Source organism: Schistocerca serialis, chromosome 8 (assembly GCF_023864345.2).
Source record: "Schistocerca serialis cubense isolate TAMUIC-IGC-003099 chromosome 8, iqSchSeri2.2, whole genome shotgun sequence".
NCBI lineage: Eukaryota > Metazoa > Arthropoda > Insecta > Orthoptera > Acrididae > Schistocerca > Schistocerca serialis.
The window spans coordinates 50,533,962-50,554,223 of NC_064645.1; the positions used below are offsets into that span (position 1 = coordinate 50,533,962).

General features: G+C 44.5%; 1 protein-coding gene across 4 annotated transcripts in view; it reads right to left on the bottom strand.

Annotated features, from left to right (window-relative positions):
• Positions 1 to 20,262, bottom strand: part of LOC126416625 (cytochrome P450 4C1-like) — a 267,648-nt gene that overhangs the window by 135,745 nt on the left and 111,641 nt on the right. For all 4 annotated transcript variants that reach the window (XM_050084382.1, XM_050084383.1, XM_050084385.1 and 1 more), the window contains exon 3: positions 3,489 to 3,716. In XM_050084382.1, coding sequence (XP_049940339.1) covers positions 3,489 to 3,716 — 228 coding nt within the window. The remainder of the gene's footprint in view (positions 1 to 3,488; positions 3,717 to 20,262) is intronic.

Consider the following 20,262-nt stretch of genomic DNA (forward strand, 5'->3'; position numbering starts at 1 on the left):
CACTGCTGCAGATAATCAAACATAGGTTGCTGTTCTTGCAGTTCCAGAAGCTTTGTTTTCACTTTCTTCAGTAATAAACTGAAAACACAATGAAATCGAATTTAGCAAAGCAGCAATTACTCCATGATAACGGTGGCAGAATGCTCTTTCTTCGAAATAGTGCTACGAAGGACCTGTGATGGAAGGAAATCCGCGCAACAAAGGACAACCAAGTTTTTATTGTGGCGTTACGCCACTAGCTGTGGCCACACTCTAGTAGCATGTGTGAACCGGTTTTATTGAGTGACTTCGTTCAAAGTTTAGCTATTGCATTCACCGTGAGTAGATCATTATATACTCTGAGAGACATTTCCATTGCATTGTGGATCACTACAAGTGTGAAGCTGACATGAAATAGACCTCTGCTTTTATGAATCTGTGTACTTGTTTCTTATATCCTATACTGACATATGCTGGCCCTCTATTACCTACTGTGCAACTTGCCTGATATAGCAGTTGTGTGTGTGTGTGCGTGTGTGTTTGTGGTGTGTGTGTGTGTGTGTGTGTGTGTGTGTGTGTGTGTGTGTGTGTCCTGCGACTCAGCATCTCCGCTATATGGTGAGTAGCCACTCTGTCTCTCATAATATTGTTACATTCCATCCGGGATTCTCCATTGTTTGATTTTATGTTTCATTTTAAAAGGCTCAGTTACGGCCTCATCTTTACAATAAGCCAGAGCACATATACGAGGTTCGTTCAATAAGTAATATAATACACTTTTCTTCTGAAAGCAGGTTGATTTTATTGAGGATTCCAGTACACCATGTTAGTCCCCACATTTTGGCTACGTAACCCTGTGTTTCAACATAAACTCCGTTCAATGTGACAGCCTTACGCTGGAAAGGCCTGTATGTCCACGTGGTACCTCTCTACAGGTCGACGTAGCAGCCGACGTATTGGTGCAGGAATAATCTCCCCGTCATCAACGTACCCTTACCCGCAGAGTGCGTCCTTCAGTGGGCTGAAGAGTTTGAAGTAGAAAGGTGCGAGATCCGAGCTGTATAGGGTGGTTGAGGACCTATAGTCCAATGGGGTTTACTGAGCTTCTATCCGTTGCACAGACTTGTGTGAGGTCTCCGGTTGTCATGGAGAACGAGAAGTTAGTTTACATTTTTGTGACGACCAACACAATGAAGTCGTTTCTTCAAGCTCCTGAGGGTAGCGCAATACAGTTTCGAGTTGATTGAAGCGGTCATTCTGTTTGATGTCCTCCCTCATTGTGAAACAGAGTCCCAGAAGACCGTCACCTGGCCTTACAGGTTGAGAGTGGGGCTTTGAAGTGTTTTTTTTTTTTTATGTGAGGTCCGCCATCCGCCAGTCACGCAAAACACCGTTTTTCTCAGTACCCAAACATGTTTCGGCGCCACTGTGCCATCATAAGTGGGTTTTCGAACTCTGGTGACCAAATGAACAAATGGTTCAAATGGCTCTGAGCACTATGGGACTTAACATCTATGGTCATCAGTCCCCTAGAACTTAGAACTACTTAAACCTAACTAACCTAAGGACATCACACACATCCATGCCCGAGGCAGGATTCGAACCTGCGACCGTAGCAGTTGCGCGGCTCCGGACTGAGCGCCTAGAACCGCTAGACCACCGCGGCCGGCCCAAATGAACACTGACTGGACTGGGACACATAACAAACCACAATCACACTGTGTTCTGGTGTAGTAAAAAGTGTTTTACTATGTTATTTTGTGGAAAATACTTGTTATAGTTACGTATGCATCACAACATCTCAGCATGATGCGGAGAATGAAAGTGCTTGCCATACGAAAACAAAAGTAAATACAAAAATAGGCGCGAAAAACTAAATTACATTCTAGAAGATAGGTTAACTCCCAGCAAAAAACTTTTCTCATCAACATCGTTTGGTTGCAGATGAGAAGCTACCTGTAATAATTAACACAAAAGTGATCCAGAAAATTCATGTTCACCGAATGTAAAGGTATTTACAAAAAGAAACGATCTGTTGTTTGAACTAAAAATGCACATAATTTTATAATCATTTAACAAAATGTTCACATTGCACAATAAATAAAAATGAAAACCCACCGATGATGGCACAGTGGTGCCTAAACATGTTTGGGTACTGAGAAAAACGGTATTTTGCGTAACTGGCGGACCTCACATCCAAAAATTTTTAACTGCAAACACGGCCAATACAAGGAGCTACATATCAAAAAGATGGATACCTTGAAGTTTTTTTTCGGAGGAAAGATGGTGTGGCGCCACTACATTGTTTGCAATTTTATTTGCGGTGCGTAGTGATGCACTCGTGTTTCAGCACCTGTGACGATGTTCGACAAAAACTGCTTGCGCGTTGCGATGCTGATCGTGACAAATTCCGCGCAAATAGTTCTTTGTTGCTCTTTAAGGTCTTCTGTTAGGCGGTGAAGAAGAGCGGGCGCACACACTTGGGTACCCCAACAGGTGGACGAGTGTGTCAGCACTATCGGGACAGGTGTCCAGCTGCGCAGCGAGGTGTTTGGTTGTGAACGCCGATCACATCGAGTCAGAGCGTCGACAGCTGTGTGTGGCCGGCCAGCACCTAAGAGCTGGGACACGTATGCACGACCTTGTTGCTACCATGATAGTCACTTCGCCCAACGACTCTCCGTGTTTTTGTTCACGGACAGATCGTACACACTGTGCAAGCGGTTATGATTTTCCGCCAAGAGAAACTCAGGGACAGCTTCCTGCTAGGAACGTATCTCCGTTAAAGACGCCACTTTTAAGGCTACCTGTAGCGCCGCCAACATTTCAAACTTCATAAACAATAGCGGCCGAAGGAGAATATTCCAAAACAAATCCCGCATGTTTCCAGCCGAAGTTGGCTGAGAAAAGAAAGAGTGTTGCATTACTTACTGACGGCGCTCTTAAAACACCTGCGTTTCTTGCTGATTACTTGTTAACTACTTCCTTAATCTTTTTAGATTGTGAGGTTAATTAAATTCCTTATTTTCAAGTCAAAAATACGCACAATGTCACAGTTTCTTGTAACCACAGGCAAGAAACATTTGTACCATGATACTGTGCAACTTAAACATGTTATCATCTAATGCTGTTGACAGTTTTTGTCTTAAATAAACAACCATTCAGTATGAATGTGTGAGTCACATTCCAGCAGCACCTAGCGTTTATGCGTCAGAAAAAAAAGAAGTCAAAACCTTATATTAAACTTCCTAACATCTTATCCTAAAAGGCGGTTGTTAGCACGTTGTCGATAACTAAACCAAAAGTTTTATGTGTGAGGTTTATGTGAATAGGTACACCTGAAGATGAGGCTAGAAGCCTCGAAACCGATTATGTTAAAAAAGTTGAAGATCATTTAATTGCAGTCTGAGGATAATTCATTCTCACAGTTTATCATACAACTGCGTTCCTGCAGTTCCGCCAACAATGGAAAATGTAAACGTAAGTCACAGTTCATTTCATCAACTTACCGGTAAAGTTTTTCCGAAATCAGTCGCTAGATCAACCACCTCAGCCTGCCGGAAACGACCTGGTAAAATACAGTCCAGGTCGATGTTGAAAATAGTGGCTGCAGCCGCACGAAAAGTAGTGTGCATGAGTGGATGGTACAGTTCCACCTCTGCTCCTTTATTTTCCGCCAGCTGCTCGCACAAGAAACGCCCAGCGTCGTTGAACTTCTCCATGAATTGCTCCAGCTCCTGTGGGGATGGACAGAATTTCAGACGCTTTTTAATTCAACATAGTTTTCAACGATTCAAATTCGAAATTTTTCGTCTTTCTGTGGAGTTGTATCGTTACCCCGTTCCACCTAATAATGCTGCTAAAGCTGTCCCATGTTGCACAGATAGCGTAACATTCACAAAACGCCATTTCCGTATATTTGACTTTACACGCATGCCCTAGATCGTAGCGCAGTGTGTTTCACAATGGTGCTGAAAGTTCGTTTGCAAAAAGGACTTTGCTTTTCATTAAGATTCAGGAGAAATACATACTACGTGCATAACACAACAGTCCAAGGTTGATATGAGGAATAATAGTGGACAGTTTTTGGGTGGATTATGAGTTCCCGCCTCTCGCCATATAGGGTGATTCAGGAGGGAGTGACATACTTTGCAAGGTGTTTCTACAAGTGAAAATAAACCGCAATGTCCCATGAACATGTGTCCAATCCGCTCCAGTTCCTTAATGATCAAAGATTACACACATCCATAAACGAGTACCACATACTACAATGCTGTGTAGTCGCTGTGGTGGACAGGTTAATGATGGAGCAGATGACTGATCCATCCTACAAGAGATGTGGGGGTTCTTCAACAGATGGCAGCACTGTGATGACACACCAAGGGAACAGCTGCAGGTGTACACAGTGTGCAGTCGAGGGTTGGAACTGTTAAGCACGACACGCACAGTGCCTTCCGACTTAATAGAGGAAGTCCATTGTGACTGTGAATACAAACATGCCAAAGACGTTAAGCCACGCAGAATATGCAGAAACGTTTTAGGATACAGGCGATCCGTGTGTGGCAGTGACAGAATACCAGAGACGTTTCCCTGATCGAAGAACCCCCCGCCCCTGTCAGGGTATTTTCCAAGGTTTTTCAAAAATTATGTGAAATGAGAACACTACCCAGTGTACACGTAACATCAGAACGTGAGGCTATCCAGTCAGTTGAGGAAACGGACGACATTATTGCAATGGTAGAACGGAGTCTCAGCATTAATACATGGCGCATTAGCCATCAGGTCGACAGCCCACGAACGTGAGTGTGGTGTACATTACGTTCTGAGGGATTTTACCCATTCCATGTGCAACACGTGTAACATCTGCATCCAGTTGACTCAGTAAGCAGGCAACAATTTTGTGAATGGTTGGCTGCACACAGAAACGTAATGCAAAATGCTTTATTTAGATGAAGCTACATTTAAATGCAATGGAATCATGAATACCTATAATTTTCATACATGGGCAATAGAGAACCCAGTGCCTCTAGGAAAACTAGGTTCCTAGTTTGGTTCTCAGTGAACGTCAGGTGTGGCGTGATTGATGGTCTGGTGTTGGGTCCCGTGTTCCTGCAGAAACGCATGACAGCCGCAGCTTACACACATTTCCTGATATAACACCTACCTGAACGATGGCAAATATACCTGCAACATGGCGGATCACTGATTCACTATAACAGACAGGTATCGCAGTTTCTGAGTAACACATTTCCTGAATGGCAGATTTGCCATGATGGACCCATTAAGCAGCCTGCCAGATCACCAGATGTAGGGTCATTGGACTTCTGATAATTGGGCTGGTTATAGGAGGATGTGTATCGTACGATGGTGGATACATGTGGAGAACTTGTTGCCCGCATCACTAACGCTGTTGCCCACATGAAACTACGCTGAGATGATGTTCTTGAGGAGATGGAGAGAGAGAGAGAGAGAGAGAGAGGGGGGGGGGGGGGGTAGACAACCTCAAATGCGTTGACAAATGACCTGAGATGGGTGAGGGACTCTTTGAGCATCTCTTGTAGGACTGATCAGTCATCTGTCCCACCATTATCCTGTCCACCACATAGTCTACAAAGCATTTCAGTAAGTGATAGTCGTAATTGTCTTCATAACCATGTGTGGATGTGTGTACTCCTCAACCCACTCCAGTTCCTAACGACACCTGTTCATATGACTTTTTCGGTTTATTTTCACATGTAGAATCACCTCAGAAATTATGTGACGTTCCACCTGAATCATCCCGTATGGCTGTACGTCCAGCATTGTCGAACATGATGGCCTTTGTGGTCCAGGTCTTATGGTGTAGGGAGGCATAATGTTGCGTGGGCTTATTGGCCGCCAAATCTATGAACACAGTACACTCAGCTGCAAATGCTGCCGTGACACTGTACTCCTTCCCCGTGGGCGTTATTCAGGGATGCACTCAGCCCGACTTCATTTTTATGGATGACAATGCATGACCGCAGCGAGAAGCACACGTGGAGGATGTCTTGGTGGGACAGGATGTACGGCGAACGGACAGGCCTGTCCATTCCCCCGACTTTAATCCTGCCAAACTTGTGGACATACTGCAGCATATTTCTCCACGACATGCAACACATGCACCAACGACCGTCCACCTGCTGGCAACCGCAGTGGTGAACGAACTGAGTGTCCTACACAGTAACTCCTCTCCAACCTTGTGGCCAGCATGGAAGCACATTTCAGAGCATGCACTGCCGTGGTGATCACACATCCTATTAAGAACCACATCCATCTTTTGTAATGTTCAGAGGACCATCATAGATCACGGTAATTTCAGTGTAAATTATTGCCTCTGAATAAATGTCCCATTTCCGTTTGTCTCACTGTGTGTTTCTTTCACTTACCTCCTGTACAATAGTGTAGCAATTCTTTCAATACACGTTCAAATTTTCATCGAGCTATCCCAGTTGGCAGGGACGCATCACATAAAGGTTACTTTCAGAGTTAAACTTTGCACACCAGTATGGATGGAAGTACCAGCCCTTGGGGAGTGGTGACAGTTATTGTACTGAGGAGCTCAGTTGGTAGTAAAGCTTTAGGTTCTGTCGTAACTATCACACAGCGAAATCTTACAAACATACTGTCGTTTAATAATCGCACGGACTCCTGTAGGAACGACATAGTAATATGCATCCCTGAAGAACAGAAATGGATAAAAAAGCAGAAAACAAATACACCTCCAGGTCCAGATGAAATCCCAAATCGTTTTTGCAGTACGCGCAAAATCTTAGGTGATTGGAAGAAAGCACAGGCGACTCCCGTATATATGAAGGATAAGATAAGAGACCCACAAAATTAGAAACGTATATCCCTAACATCGATTTTTTGCAGAATTCTTCACAAACAGCAGTTGACCGGCGTTGCCTGGTGAAACGTTGTTGTGATGCCTCGTGTAAGGAGGAGAAATGCGTACCATAACGTTTCCGACTTTGATAAAGGTCGGATTGTTGCCTATCGCGATTGCGGTTTCTCGTATCGCGACCTGCTCGCGTTGGTCGAGATCCACTGACTGTTAGCAGAATATGGAATCGGTGGGTTCGGGAGGGTAATACGGAACACCGTGCTGGTTCCCAACGGCCTCGTATCACTAGAAGTCGAGATGACAGCCATCTTATTCGCATGGCTGTAACGGATCGTGCAGCAACGTCTCGATCCCTCAGTCATCAGATGGGGACGTTCGCAAGACAACAACCATCGGCACGAACAGTTCGACGACGTATGCAGCAGCATGGACTATCAGCTCGGAGACCATGGCTGCGGTTACCCTTGACGCTGCATCACAGACAGAAGCGCCTGCGATTGTGTACTCAACGACGAACCTGGGTGCACGAATGGCAAATCGTCATTTTTTCTGATGAATCTAGGTTCTGTTTACAGCATCATGATGGTCGCATCCGTGTTTGGCGACATCGCGATGAACGCACATTAGAAGCATGTGCTCGTCATCGCCATACTGGCGTATCACCCGGCGTGATGATATGGGGTGCCATTGGTTACACGTCTCGGTCACCTCTTGTTCGCATTGACGGCACTTTGAACAGTGGACGTTTCATTTCAGATGTGTTAGAACCCGTGGCTCTACCCTTCGTTCGATCCCTGCGAAACCCTACATTTCAGCAGGATAATGCACGACCGCATGTTGCAGGTCCTGTACGGGCCTTTCTGGATACAGAAAATCTGCGACTGCTGCCCTGGCCAGCACATTCTCCAGATCTCTCACCAATTGAAAACGTCTGGTAAATGGTGGCCGAGCAACTGGCTCGTCACAATACGCCAGTCACTACTCTTGATGAACTTTGGTATCGTGTTGGAGCTGCATCGGCAGCTGTACCTGTACAAGCCATCCAAGCTCTGTTTGACTCAATGCCCAGGCTTATCAAGGCCGTTATTACGGCCAGAGGTGGTTGTTCTGGGCACTGATTTCTCAGGATCTATGCACCCAATTTGCGTGAAAATGCAATCACATGTCAGCTCTAGTATAATATATTCGTCCAATGAATACCCGTTTATCACCTGTATTTCTTCTTGGTGTAAGAGTTTTAATGGCCAGTAGTGTAATTTACGTTCAACCAAGAATATTTTGAACAGACTGACGGCGTCGCCAAAAGCAGCCCTCTGTCTCCCTTAGTGACCAATCTTTCCATGAAAGATTTCGAAGTGGGAGAGGAACCAGCTACTCTTAAACCAACTGTATTTTAGAGGTATCTGGACGATACTGTCATAATGTGGCCTCATGGAAAAGATGAATTCAAGGGGGTCCTCCACTACCTTAATTGCCTTCATAACAACATTAGGTTCACTATGTGGATGGGGAAAGATGGTTGTCTGCCTTTCTTGGATGTATTGAGCAAACGAAAGAATGACGACTGTCTGGGGCATTCAGTTAATCGCTAACCCACTCATATTGATTTGTATTTGCAAGCGTCAAGTTGTCATTACCCGTCGCAAACTATGAACGTGCTTAACTAATTCGTACATAGAGCTCACACAGTCTCAGATGCAGACAGTTTGTCAAATGAGCTCTGACATCTAAATAATGTGTCCAGGAGAAATGGATATTCCATCCAGAAAATTAACAGGGCGTTGCCAGTTAAAACCAGGAATCAGGAAGTAGACAAAGAGGAGAACGCGCCGGCAGAATCTGTACATTTTCTCCCCTTCGTGGGCAACATTTGGTTTAAAACAGCAAGACTTCTCTGTAAATCTCAGATCAACGCGTTTTTCCATCCACCATCTAAGATTTCAGACCTTTTGCGATCAGTAATGGACGACTTGTTATCTTGACTTGTAAATTATAGACTGCAGCGACGAGTCGTCCTTTTTAAATTTTGCTGTGCAGAACTAGATTTCGCCTAGAAGCTAGCCATTCTCAATGCGTGTAATGCCTGTTGGTCGGGCTTCATCCACAGTTCGTTGAATACTACAACTTTGTAGAGCATGTTGGGTTACAACGGTGGTATTTGGGCCAGAAGTATCCCGTCGAAACACCCCTTGGAACGCCGATCGTGAATGGCAGCACAACAACTCGAACCATCAGATTGACGTACAAATTTGCAGTCAGCAGAACCACTAACGTGGTTGTCTCACGCACCCTGTCATCGCACCCCAGACCATAACTCCAGGTGTGGGACCGGTGTGTCCAGAACACAGGCAGGCTGGTTGAGGGCCCTCAACTGGCCTCCCCTTCCCTGACATGGAGGCAGGACCAGCTCTCACCAGAAAACACAACAGACCTCCGTCCTGGTCTCCAGTGACCTGTCGCTTGACACCACTGAAGTAGCAAATGGCGGTGGACTGGCGGCAGCGGAATGCACGCTACATGGGGTCTGACTCGGGGCTGTCCTTGAAGTAGCCCGTCTGCCACTGCGGTGCCACCGGCTGCTCAGACTGCTGCTGCAGAAGCAGTGGGATGCGCCAGAGTCGTACGCTGACTACGATGGTCTTCTCATTCGGTACTGTCGCGTGGGCTCTGGAGCCTAGCCTTCTTACGACCGTACATTCCCGTAACCACCGATGCCGGCAATCGTGTACAGTGGCTACATTCCAGCCAAGTCTTTCTGCAGTATCGGATAAGGAAAAACCGGCTTCTCGTAGCCGTTTTACACGACCTCGTTCAAACTCGGTGAGGTGTTGATAATGACACCCTTGTCACCTTGAAAGCGTTCTTGTCTAACATTAACCCACTACGTCCAATCTCAAGGGAGGTGACGCACACTGCCGTTGGAGCTTTTATGTAAAGCAAAGCTGAATCGCAACCTCATAGAGGCGCTGCTAGAGCCACCCTTACGCGGCTGGTGCGAAATTTGAATGGACATCACCTTTCAAATGTAGAAACAACTTTCATCTCTGTCGCACACCTCCTTGGTGAACTATTTTTCTTTCCATCAGTGTATTTCAAGTCTTGCTCTACTCGATGCTTTGTAATTCATGTCAATGTGACTGAAACTGCATTTGACTGCATTCTCATAAATGGTTTTATTTGAATATATTTGCTTGTTTTAACATATATCGACAAAGATTCGTGTGAAGTCATTCTAGGAGCGCTCTCAACATACAACCTTGAGCAATTGGTTAGAAAACCAACTTGAGACGGGAACATATTAGCAGCGTACAGTTTTCTTGTTTGGAAAAGCAAATAAAAGTGTCATCAATGATGAATATCTTCATAGTCAGCTCCAAGTATTCACCGCGGGACACAAAGATATTGAGCATCTTTGGTCGGAATTTAAAGGTATTGTCCATCATGTGATAGAGAAGTATATGCCTAGCAAAAGTATAGGGGAGGGAAAGGATCCACCTTGGTACAACAAACATATTAGGAAGTGCTGAGAAAGCAGAGAATTTTGCACAGTCGTTTTAAACGTAGTCACTGCCCCGCTGACAAACAGAAATTATGCGAAATGAAAGTAGCTGTCAGAAGGACAATGAGAGACTATTTTTAACGAATTTGAAAGCAATATTTTATCTGCAGATTCTAAGAATAACCCCAAAAAATTTTGGTCGTACGTAAGATCTATGAACGCTACAGATAATTCAATTCCTTCTCTTGTTGACAGTGGAGGTAATGTAGCTGATGATGATAAACAGAAGGCCAAAATTCTAAACCTAGCTTTCAAAAACTCGTTTACGATAGAGGACTGCAGCACCATTCCCCCTTTCAATTATCGAACAAACGTAAGGATGGCTGACATAGTGTTTAGTGTATTTGGGATTGTAAAACAGTTAACATCCTTAGACGCCATAAAGGCATCTGGCCCAGACGGTATCCCCGTAAGATTTTATGTTGACTATGCTACAAATATAGCACCATAGCACCATTCTTATCCGTCATCTATCAGAGATCATTGGAACGGCGGGAAGTTCCACGGGACTGGAAGAAGGCTCAGATCATAGCAATCTATAAAAAGGGTAGAAAATCGGATGCACATAATTACCAGGAAGGGCTCTCAACAAGGAAAGTGTCCAGGTGTCTCGGAGTGAACCAAAGCGATCTTGTTCGGAACAGAGACACAGGAACTGTCGGTGACATGTCTCGCTCACTCCGCCCAAGGATGGATGACCGCTACCTACGGACTATGGCTCGGATGAACCTGACAGCAACGCCATAATGTTGAATAACGCTTTTCGTGCAGCCAGCCACAGGACGTCGTGTTACGACTCAAACTGTGCGCAATAGGTTGCATGACGCGCAACTTCACTCACGACGTCCATGGCGACGAATGGCGATTTGCAACCACGACACCATGCAGCGCGGTACAGATGGACCCAACAACATGCCATATGGACTGCTCAGGATTGGCATCACGTACTCTTCACCGATGAGTATCGCATGTGCCTTCAACCAGACAATTGTCGGAGTCGTGTTTTGTGGCAACCCGGTCAGGCTGAACGCCTTAGACGCAGTGTCCAGCTAGTGCAGCAAGGTGGAGGTTCCCTGTTGTTTTGGGGTAGCATTATATGAGGCCCACGTACGCCGCTGGTTGTCATGGAAGGCGCCGTAAGGGCTGTACGATACAGGAAGGCTTCCAGCGACCAATAGTGCAACTGTATCGGCAGCATATTGGCGAGGCATTCGTCTTCATGGACGACAATTCGCGCCCCCATCTTGTACATCTTGTGAATGGCTTCCTTCAGGATAACGACATCGCTCGACTAGACTGGCCAGCATGTTTCCAGACATGAACCCTATGGAACACGCCTGCGATAGATTGAAAAGGGCTGTTTATGGACAACGTGACCCACCAACCACTCTGAGTGATCCACGTCGAATCATCATTGAGGAGTGGGACAATCCGGACCAACAGTGCCTTGATGAACTTGTGGTCAGTATGCCACAACGAATACAGGCATGTATCAATGCAAGAGAACGTGCTACTGGGTATTAGAGGTACCGGTATGTACAGCAATCTGGACCACCACCTCTGAAGGTCTCGCTGTATGGTGGTAAAGCATACAATGTGTGGTTTTCATGAGCAATAAAAAGGACGGAAATGATGATGTTTAAGTTGATCTCTACTCCAATTTTCTGTACAGGTTCCGGAACTCTCGGAACTGAGGTGATTCAAAATTTTTTGATGTGTGTAGAAGGAAAAAGCAAACTGTGTTTTGATAACCAATGTGTTTCAGGAACGTAGGAAGCTTTTGATGACCGAAGTGGCCAAACGTAGACCCCACCCTTGCCTTTGTGCAGAAGCTGTTGGCGAACACATCAAATATGAAGGAATGCAGGTGGTCAGAACTAACGTTCAAATATACAACAGCTGTTACTGTGCCTTCGAATACTGCCATAGGTGACACAGTCCAGGTGAACATCCATAAAGTATAACACTGACCATATTGGCCTGTGTCCGCGCTGCGGTGCGTGTTTCGAGCAGCTGCTCACCTGGACACAACCGTCGACCTGACGTAACAAGAAACTCGATTCATCCGACCTTGCTACACGGTTACGTTGATCCACCGTCGAACCTCGATGACCTAAAGCCTACTAACGATGTCCTTAGGTCAAGATGGGAAGTCATGGGGGTCGTCTACTGTGGAGTCTCGCGTTCAGCAATGCACTCTGAACGGTGTGCTCCGAAATACTTTTGCACTGTACGGTGCAGCATAATGACTGCTACCAGTCACAACAGACGGTGATTTTATTTGACACACGATCTGTTTCGAGCTTGTGCATACCTTCAGGAGATCACTATTTAAATCAAAAACAAATGATGTGATGATCATTAAATAGACACAAATCGAATATCTGCAAGTAGCTAAATGACGTGTGTTGCATAATATAGTAACACTTACAGAAAACTAGTGTATCCATATTGCAACAGTGGTGTTCGAATACTTTTCAGTACTAACAATAAGCTAAAGGAGCGCATGATTCACTGCAACCAGACACACACCCAGTTTCACAGCAAATCACGTATTTACTAACTTTTATGAGACAATTGCCTACAATTCTACAAAGGCCAGATAGGAAGGAGTTTCACTATAAGGTACTGGGAAAACATAGATGCCTTCTGGCTAAATAATTTTTATAAATCCACTTTTGCAACAAATCTGAAAGAATATGACCACTCAGCCACAGCCATTAAAGACATGCTGTCAGCAAAGGAAAGAAAATGAATCTCCTTGAGGAGATCGAAATTTACATCCATAACTCCAAATCATCACACATAATTCTCAGTGAACAGACAGACTTTGCGAACAACTCATTTCTACACATCTGTAACGAAATATTTCAAAAACCAAAAACTGTAATACATGATCCTCTCACAACTAACAATGTATTGGAAAAAAAGGAACTTTGTCTATTTAACCTTATAAAATTTACCGAGAATCTTTTACATTTTAGAAATGATAGTGTGCTTTCACAATCATTTAACAATTTAGTGAACAGTTTTTGATGTTGCTGAGCAAAAGTCATACAGCAATTTTTAAAATAATTTTCAAGTGAAAATGGATAAAAGGCCGAAACCTGGGTTGTAATTAAACAACAATACACTCAAATGGCCGCGTGTTCATTTAAAAAATATAACAATTTCATTTTCATAATTTGTAATATCTTTTATGTATCTGTATGTGTAATATCTCCGTACTTGATTTAATCTCTTTGACCATAATGTCTGTTTTCAAATGTAAATGCATTGGATGTTGTGAGTGTCTGTGCGTCTGAAGTTACCAACATGTAAAGTGCCACTACTTTTTCAAAGACATAATACGGAAGCACCTATAGTTCTTTGCTTTCCATATTTTGGGAAGTGGTAGTACGGACCAAAACAAGAGAAAAAAAGTCCAGTAAACATGTGCTCTAAAATGCATTCCTTAGGAGCTATGAGCACTAGTTCATCTTTGCTACATTGAAACACAACTCTGCTAATGACCAAGTGCTCGTAGCTTTTAAGGTATGTGTTTTAGAGCACATGTTTTCTCGACATTTTTTTTCTTATTTTGGTGCAGACTACCACTTCCCAAAATATGGAAAGCAAAGAACTTGCAGTAGAAGAGATTTGTTTCACAGATTCGAAGATTAAAAATTGAACGTAGCTCTAAGATATGCGTTTTCGACCCTATGTGTACTGAGTCTTTTTTCCTTCTGTTATCGTGTACTTTCAACTGTATGCGTTTACGCCATTATTATGATACATCCCGTATATTTCGGTGTGCATACACATTATTCAACATTTAAAAGTCACTAAAGATATTCGGACTTGGATTACGACATGTTCGATGTGTCTGCCATCAGTGGTGATGATATGTCGCAGACGAATAGCGAAATGCTGCGTGACCCGCTGAAGTGTCGGAATATCGATGCTGTCGATGACCTCTTGAATGGCTGTTTTCAGCTCAGATATGGTTTTGGGGTTATTGCTGTGCACCATATCTTTAATATAGCTCCAATAAAAACGAGTCGCATAAGTTCAGATCCGGATAATATGGCGGCCAAAGTGCTCCTCTAGGACGTCAAACACTCTTCTTCTTCGATGGGGTCGAGTTCCTTTTTGCATGAACCACATCTTGTCATCTCCGAAGTGACCATGATTTTGACATCATTTTCCAAAACCTTCATGTACCGTTCGGTAGTCATCGTGACATCAAGGAATATCGCACCGATTATTCCGTGACTGGACATTTCTCCCTCGACAAGTGACTGCGTGGTGTGCAGAGGCTTCTCGATCGCGAAATGCGGATTCTGAGTCCCCCAAGTGCGACAATACTGCTTATTGACGAACTCATCCAAATTGAAGTGGGCATTGTTGCTAAACCAAACCATATTCGCATGAAAGTCCTATTCGTCAATTCTGTGGACAACAGTGTTGGCGAAACACAACCGCTGTGTCATGGCCCTGGGGCTTGATGGCTGATGGGTTTGGATTTTGTATGAGAGCAGATACACGTCACCATGAATAATTTGTCCCAGTATCTCCCGGTTGGCTCCCACCTGCTGTGCAGCTCGTCTGATCGATTTCCTGGGCTGGTTTGAAACACAGCTCGTGTCTTATCGATGTTGTCTGGCGTTTTCGCCCTTTTTGTACGACCTACATTGCCAACACTGTCATCATAAACAGTATCCGTTCTCAAACTTGCAAATCAAATTCTCGATTGTTAGCGCACTTGGACCGGCCATCTTCAGCTTGAATTCGGCCTGAAACTTCCTTTGAGCCGCAGCTGAGCTGTTATTGCTTGCATAGTAGGCCTTCAGGAGCTCAACACACTCTATCACACTGCACCGTGACATCTTCACATGCAAGTGAGCGACAAGAAGGCGCGTGCGCATTCACATACTAATTCCCACCATGCCCTGTGGCCAAACGTGCGGTTTGAACGTCCTAACGCATCCGTTCAGAAGTTATGACGATATTATTTCATACAGTTCAATAATTATCACCCTGTCATGGCAACACGGTGATGCTTCCCTATCTCATTTAATATTAAAGTAACAATCTGTAAATCATCGAAAAGCAAAGTGTCATAACGAATTTTTTTTTTCCAGTGCCAAAAGGCGGTCAGTGTGTATGGTACAACTAATACCAACTAAATAAAGTTTTTGACAGCAGCTGAAACTATAACTCTATAAATATGTCTTTCATGAAGTGCTCATAATGTTTTGGTTCATCAGTGGTTATCTACACCTACATCTGCAGGATTACCCTGCAGTTCACAAGTAGGTGCCTGGCGGAGGGTTCCTCGCACAACTTTCAGGCTACCTGTACCGTTCTAGTCTCGGACAGCCTGCGCGGTAAACGAACAACTAAATCTTTCTGTGAGAGCTCTCATTTATCTTATTTTATTACGATGATCATTTCTCCCTATGTATATGGGTGCCAACGAAACATGGTCGCACTCTGAGAAGAAAGCTGGTAACTGCGCAGGATCTTTTCGTGAAGTGTCAAAGAGAAACGCGGTTTTTCTAATGATTGCCACCCCACATCATGTATGATATCCGTGTCGCTCTCTCCCCTTTTTCGCGATAGTTCAAAACAAGCTGCCCTTCTTCGAACTTTCTCGATGTCCTTCGTCGATCCTATATCGTGCGGATCCACAATGCACAGGATTACTCCAAAGGAGAACGTACAAGTGTGGTGTAGGCAGCTTCTTTAGTAGGTGTGTTGCATTTTCTCAGTATTCTGCCAATAAATCGTAGTGGATGGTTTGCTTTCTTCTGTGTGATCCCTCCAGATTAAGTTATTCATAACTGGAATCCCCAAGCATTTAGGTGAGTTTACAGCCTTTCGATTTGTGTATTTTATCCTATAACCGAAAGTTATTTGATTCGTTTTGGTATTCGTGTGGTTGTCTTTACACTTTTCATTAAAGAGTCAAATGACACTTTTCGCACCACACTGATAAACGACTGGCCATTAAAATTGCTACACCAAGAAGAAATGCAGATGATAAACGGGTATTCATTGGACAAGTATATTATACTAGAACTGACATTTTCACGCAATTTGGGTGCATAGATCCTGAGAAATCAGCACCCAGAACAACCACCTCTGGCCGTAATAACGGCCTAGATTCGCCTGGAAATTGAGTCAAACAGAGCTTGGATGGCGTGTACAGGTACAGCTGCCCATGCAGTTTCAACACGATACCACAGTTCATCAAGAGTGGTGACTGGCGTATTGTAACGAGCCAGTTGCTCGGCCATCATTGACCAGACGTTTTCAGTTGGTGAGAGACCTGGAGAATGTGCTGGCCAGGGCAGCAGTCGAACATTTTCTGTATCCAGGACCTGCAACATGTGATCGTCCATTATCCTGCTGAAATGTAGGGTTTCGCAGGGATCGAATGAAGGGTAGAGCCACGGGTCGTAACACATCTGAAATGTAACGTCCACTGTTCAAAGTGCCATCAATGCGAACAAGAGGTGACCGAGACGTGTAACCAGTGGCACCCTATACCATCACGCCGGGTGATGCGCAGTATGGCGATGACGAAATACACGCTTCCAAACACGGATGCGACCATCATGATGCTGTAAACAGAACCTGGATTCATCCGAAAAAATGACGTTTTGCCATTCGTGCACCCAGGTTCGTCGTTGAGTACACCATCGCTGGGAATCCTATCTGTGATGGAGCGTCAAGGATTACCGCAGCCATGGTCTCCGAGCTAATAGTCCATGCAGCTGCAAACGTCGTTGAACTGTTCGTGCAGATGGTTGTTGTCTTGCAAACGTCCCCATCTGTTGACTCAGGGATCGAGACGTGGCTGCACGATCCGTTACAGCCATGCGGATAAGATGCCTGTCATCTCGACTGCTAGTGATACGAGGCCGTTGGGATCCAGAATGGCGTTCCGTATTACCACCGATTCCATATTCTGCTAACAGTCATTGAATCTCTACCAACACGAGTAGCAATGTCGCGATACGATAAACCGCAATCGCGATAGGCTACAATCCGACCTTCATAAAAGTCGGAAACGTGATGATACGCATTTCTTCTCCTTACACGAGGCATCACAATAACATTTCACCAGGCAACGCCGGGCAACTGCTGTTTGTGTATGAGAAATCGGTTGGAAACATTTCCTCATGTCAGCACGTTGTAGGTGTCGCCACCGGCGACAACCTTGTGTGAATGCTGTGAAAAGCTAATCATTTGCACATCACAGCACCTTGTTCCTGTCGGTTAAATTTCGCGTCTGTAGCACGTCATCTGCGTAGTGTAGCAATTTTAATGACCAGTAGTGTATCTTGTCTACATCATTTCGAAATTTGTTTTGATCATCTTATGACTTTATAATACGGTAAATGGCACTAACACCTACCACAATGTAAAAGTTCTATTTACATTGTCTCCTAAGTCGTTTATGTATATCAGGAACAGCAGAAGACCTACAACACTGCCTTGGGGATCGCAATATATTACTTCTGTGTTATTCAATGAGTTTCCGTCAATTACAACGGACTGTGACCTTCCTGACAGGAAATAACGAATCCAGTGGCACAAATTAGATGATAGTCCATAGGCACGCAACATGATCAGAAGTCGCTTGTGAGGTACAGTGTCAAAAGCTGTCTGGAAATCTAAAAATGTGGAATCAGTTTGATATTCCCTTTCAATAACACTCATTACTCACTGGGAATAAAGAGCTAGTTGTGTTTCACAAGAACGATATTTTGTGGATCGGTATTGGCTGTTGGTCAATACATCGTTTTCTTCGAGATACATCATAATGTACGGATACAGGATATGTTCCAAAATTCTACTACATATCGACGTCAGCGATAAGGATGCGTGATTCAGCGGATTACCGTTATTTCCTTTTTTTGGTATTGGTGTGCCATGTGCAACTTTCCAGTCATTTTGTCAGTCTTCATTCCGTTTTTGTAATGTGTGGCAGGAGTCAGCCCAAACAGCTAACTGCGCATCACCTCTTTCATGCGACGCCCATTGCCAACGAAAAGCGTTAGTTTGTTTCCCATTACAAAGTAAATTATTTTGAAAGCGAAATTTTACGCGCCCATTCGATGGAGTGGTCCTGTATTAGCCAAATGCGATATTCTTTTTCTCGATATTTATTAACAGTGGCTGTAGAGCACAAAAAGTAACAGGCACTGCAGCACCTCTCCTTGCCCAGCCTCCCTGCCTCACGCTGTCTGCAACTGCAATGCAGAAACCCTACTTCGTTCCTGCTGCAGTACTGCTTATTCTTCGTCTTTTACTGTCGCTGTTAATAAATATCAGTGAAACGAATATAGCATGAGACCAATTTGGGGTCACTTTATCGAATGTGCACGTAAAATTAGACATTAAACGTCATTTTGTTTGTAACGGGGCAAAAAACTGATTTTTTTGTTGACACCGATCGCAGATGAAACGTATGATGAGAAATGTTTGTTTGACGTGATCCCGTCTATAGGTGGCAAAAACAAAATTGCAGATATCTGAGAAACACCAAACAAAATGGGCCTGACGACTCTTAGGAGAGACGCTGCTGATCCACAGAAGTGTAGAACCCAAAGATGTGGTCAGATGTCAACGTAACTTCACACACATACAAGCCATCGGTGGGTACGTAAATGATTAGCATTCAAATCCATCAGATTGGATTAATGTTGCTTGTGTTCAGTGTTGTTACCAGGGCTGGTAGGGTAGATTAGAGACGTGAACAGCGTCAGATGCTGCGCAACCACTGTGAACGACACAGAGATGAGGTGCACTCATGTGAGATAGCAGTATCGTTGCCTGACAGAGTTCCAAAGGAGCCTCACCGTGTGTCTTCGTTTGACGGGCTATTCGAACAGAATAGTATCAAGATTTGTAGGGTGTTCTGATGTAACAGTGGTCTGACGTTGCACTGCGTGCGAATATGGGGACAGGAATACCCATCGTCAATGTTTCGTTGGACTGCGCCTGACCATCAAAAGGAAGGATCGTCGTGATGTGACCATGCACTTCGAAACCTCGTTACACCTGTGCCTGCCGTCCGAGATTAAGTAATGGACTCGATGCAAAATTCTGTATCATTCCACACAACTGGTTGGAGACTATCAGCAACCAGGTGAGTGTATGCTGCCGTTAATAACACAACACAAGCGGCTGAATTTGGTGTGTTGCCGTGACGGGGATGCGCGGGCTGCCGATGATTATCGTCGCGTTGTGTTCAACTGTAAATCACAGTTGTGCACTGCTCCTCATGACCATCATTATCAAGCATGGCGGCAACCTAAGGAAAGATACTACTCTTCCAATGTTCTGCAGTAGCTCAGCGGTGTTACTCCTGACATCATGGTCTGGGGAGCCATCTCGTATGACATCAGGTCAGGGGTGACGGTGCTTGAAGTAACTAACAGACCGTTTGGCACGTCACTGACAGCCAGCACACTCATGTGTTACTTCTCATGTGACAGTGTCACGATGCCATTTTCAACAGGATAACACTCGTCCATTCATGGCACATGTCTGCTAATTATGTGGTACCCCAGTGGTCGGCACGGCAAGATCTATCAGCAAGATCCCTGGATCTGTCTCGGCAACACGTGAGTGGGACCAGCCCGGACATCAACTGCATCTCAGCGACGGTATACAGTATGTCGAGGACCAATTAAAACGATTGTGGGCCAGTTTGCCCCAAGAGAGGATAACAAGATTTCACGACAGCCTTCTCAACCGAAACAGTGCATACATCCAGGTCAGAGGGGGTGCAACCCCATTGTAATAACTGGGCTTGTACTGCTCTTTCTTCATTTGACTCTGTTTTGTGATAATTGAAATAACA